General features: G+C 54.5%; 1 protein-coding gene and 2 non-coding genes across 3 annotated transcripts in view; 1 reads left to right on the top strand and 2 right to left on the bottom strand.

Annotated features, from left to right (window-relative positions):
• VDAG_09829 (sideroflexin-5) overlaps window positions 1-57 on the bottom strand; it is a gene marked incomplete at both ends in the record, with an annotated part of 1,347 nt that extends 1,290 nt beyond the window's left edge. The window contains one exon of the mRNA XM_009654688.1: window positions 32-57. Coding sequence (XP_009652983.1) covers window positions 32-57 — 26 coding nt within the window. The remainder of the gene's footprint in view (window positions 1-31) is intronic.
• A 699-nt stretch (window positions 58-756) lies between these two features.
• Window positions 757-829, top strand: VDAG_20260. The gene has a single exon. It is a non-coding gene; the product is annotated as a tRNA-Arg (tRNA).
• A 1,599-nt stretch (window positions 830-2,428) lies between these two features.
• Window positions 2,429-2,520, bottom strand: VDAG_20259. Its single transcript has one exon. It is a non-coding gene; the product is annotated as a tRNA-Pro (tRNA).
• Window positions 2,521-3,237: the final 717 nt, after the last annotated feature.

Here is a 3,237-nt window from a genome sequence, read left to right as displayed (position 1 = left end):
TTTTTTTTTTTTTTGTTGGCGGCCGGCGAACCTTTTTTGGCAGGTCCCCCAATCCATTTCCAATTGAACCGCTTCGTGGGCCCAAACAGGTCCCCCCCCTTGGATCCCTCAAGGCCCCCCGGCGGCCCTTGACCGGTCCCCCATAGGTATCCAAGTCTTTCTTGGGAGGGGGGCAACTCCCGCATCCGGGGGGCGGGGGGCACATGCCCGGGCGGTGAACGAGCGATCAAGGTCTGGAGGACTCGCAGAATGGGAATGTCTTCGGGGGGGTCCAAAACGAAGGAGCGTGGGGGTTTGCACGAAGACGACCTCGTCGAGTCACCGCTGCTCTGGCACTCTCTGCTTCGCGTGCGGTCCGGAAAGGGCGGTTGTCTGCGCTGCCGGGGGGGGGGGGGTGTTTTTGCGATGTGACTTTTCTGTAGGGTAGTCAGAGGGCGGAAGCGGGTGGGGTAGAAGCGGCAGACGTTCCCAAGCGTTGTGGAGCCGATGTCGGTGGTGGAGGGGGAGGATTGGGCCTTTGCTGGCTGTCGGAACGAGCCGAGCGTGCCTCTGTGGATGCAACAAGGTGGGAGCTCGCCGGCTAGATACATGGGTGCATACATGTAGCGTAGGCCATGGTGAGGATATTAAGAAAGTGATCAACGACCAGCAAACAACGGTTTGGGTGCATCTTTAGGAGATACTGCTCATGCCCACTGGTCGGAGCTAACATCAGGTACATATACCCTCCCATCGAGCCCCGACCCGCAACCACTGGGGCTGGTGGCGAAATTGGTATCGCGCTAGATTTCGGCTCTAGCGATTGCGGGTTCGAGTCCCGTCTAGCTCTAATTGTGTCCTTTTTTTTTTCAACTTTTGCCTTTTGCCAGGCTTTCTGTATCCAATGCTCTTGTATCTACGAATAGTGCTTGCGTTAGGAAGACATGATATTTTACGTTGCATCGACTCGATGGTCACATGGCTGGGATGGTACTTTAGGCCAATGATGTCTGTCATCCACAGACGACGGCAGGAATCGGCCATGATGCATTGCCCTCGGAATATGATTTTCCCTTCTACTTGTGCTGCTTTGGATCATCCTCTATTGGTCTCTAGCCCTGCACCTGCTACCCAAGCTTGCCAAGCAAGGCAAACGAGCGAGCACGTACCTGCATTCATTAGCATGATCAACACTGGCTGTTGTGGAAGCACTGACTGGGCCAGCGACGCATGGTCGACAAGCATCTGGAGAGTCAGAGGAGGAGTCACAGCACATGATCCAAACCCCTCTACTCAACTCACACACAGCCCAGCCATCGAAGTAGCATATTCGTGGTCTGCATACCAAAATGTTACCCTCACCTCACTCGACTTGTCAAGGTCCAGCCCCACGAAAACATCGAGGTAAAGTGCCTGGTGGCATGATACGTTACACGCGTATACTGGCTACAAAGCAAAGTGAACTGGATGTATACGCCGCAGGTTCCGGTGCTTGCTATTCACCCTGCACAATGCTCAGCCGGAAGGACGCCGGGTTCATGCGTGGGGCCAGAGGGCGAGGAGAGATGTGCTGGTTCGGGTCGAGCAGCATCCCTCTCTTCCCATGCCCTCGATTCCCATAGCCGCGTGCACGTAGTCCTTTTCCAGGAGAACGCCCAGCCCTATGTACGTGCATGAATCCGTTCGCCCGTGTTAGCAACCGGCCGAGAGGTGGGTAGGGGATCTGCTCGACCCGGACCCGGAAGCAGTACACATAGGACGTTTGGCTGTTTGTCCGCTGGGGCGTCCACAGTCGGGCAGCAGCGACAGCAGAAGCCATGATAGAGTGGCAGTAGGGACTATCATTCCACTTTCATGATTTATGCACCTCGATGCATGCACCTCGATGCATGCACCTCGAAGGTTGATGGTGACTTATTCCCACGGCAAGAGCCAGACCAACAGTCAGAAGAGGGGCTCTAGGCACCCACCCCGCCTCATGAATGCGAAAGGTGGTGTTGACGTGACTGATACAATAAATGACAAGACGTGATGCAGCCAAATCTGCTGGCAGCGCTCCCCGCACCGCGAGGGCATCTTCGCCAACAGCTCGTCTGAAGCTTGAAGGTATGTGGTGCAGGTTGTTGTCATGGTTGCGACTTTGACAGGGGTCGTGCAACTGCCAACCATCACTGGTCAAGACATATACTCGCAAATCCGGGCCTCCAGAGATGGCCACACACAAGTTCTTCAAAGTACGAGCCATTTTCACTCACGACTTATGCTATCCGTGGATGTGGGCGTTGGGGCATTCGGAGAGCCATGCTTGCCAAACGTGCCACCAAGTGGAAAGACAACTTCACAACGCTGCGTCGAAACCAATTCTCCCAAGGCAGCATCCCTCTCCCAAAAAAGAAATCTCGAGCAACAAGTCGATACATCGACCAGAGCCCGCATGGGCAAAAGATTGGGCGCCATCCGGGGATTGAACCCGGGACCTCTCGCAAGCAATGCTTCAGGGTGTGACCCTAAGCGAGAATCATACCACTAGACCAACGGCGCGTTTTGTGAGCAAATCCCTGGTTGGACCAGGGGCCGGTCGATGGGAAGCGGGGAAAATTGAGCGGTATATGACGGCTGTGCAAGTATGGCCCACTGTCTTCCCATCGCGATGAGGTGCATTTGGTTACGGGCGTGAGGCCTTTTCCATTGTGATGATGTACAGATTCCTGGCAAAAGCATACCGATGCATGACGCGCTGTTCAACTGCCGGTTGTCGAGCACCAGCCCACGAGTAGGACTAGATGCTTTGGTAGACGAAAAATGAGCCAGGCGATATCTGGGTTGACGGCACATACTTGCCCAGCCAACACAAGGAAATGACGCCAAATCTCCGATGAGAGTCATGGAGGGCTATCGGAGAGACGCCTATTTGCAGCAATATCCTAAAGTAGCTAGACGTGAGACACTGTAAATAGGGACCGAAATCAACCCGCTAGCCTCGAGGAACAGGATGCCTGCTAGACAACGTTCGAAGTTGGGCAACCAAATATTGCTACAGCCTTCATCTTTCTGCCGCGGTCATGGCGGTGGAAGCCCTCATTTTTCTGATCCCAGATAAGGAATCGACGTGTTCTGGACCGAATCGCAGGACGCTGTCGCGGCGGGCTTGACAGCCCACCGTATTCAAGCCCAATGTTGCTCGTCGATGAGTTTTCAGAACACATCATGCTTTACGTTGAACAGTGTCTTCGACTGTTGCATATCATACGATACCTA

This window comes from Verticillium dahliae, genomic scaffold, assembly GCF_000150675.1.
Source record: "Verticillium dahliae VdLs.17 supercont1.27 genomic scaffold, whole genome shotgun sequence".
Classification (NCBI taxonomy): domain Eukaryota; kingdom Fungi; phylum Ascomycota; class Sordariomycetes; order Glomerellales; family Plectosphaerellaceae; genus Verticillium; species Verticillium dahliae.
This window is presented reverse-complemented; position numbering and strand designations above follow the sequence as displayed.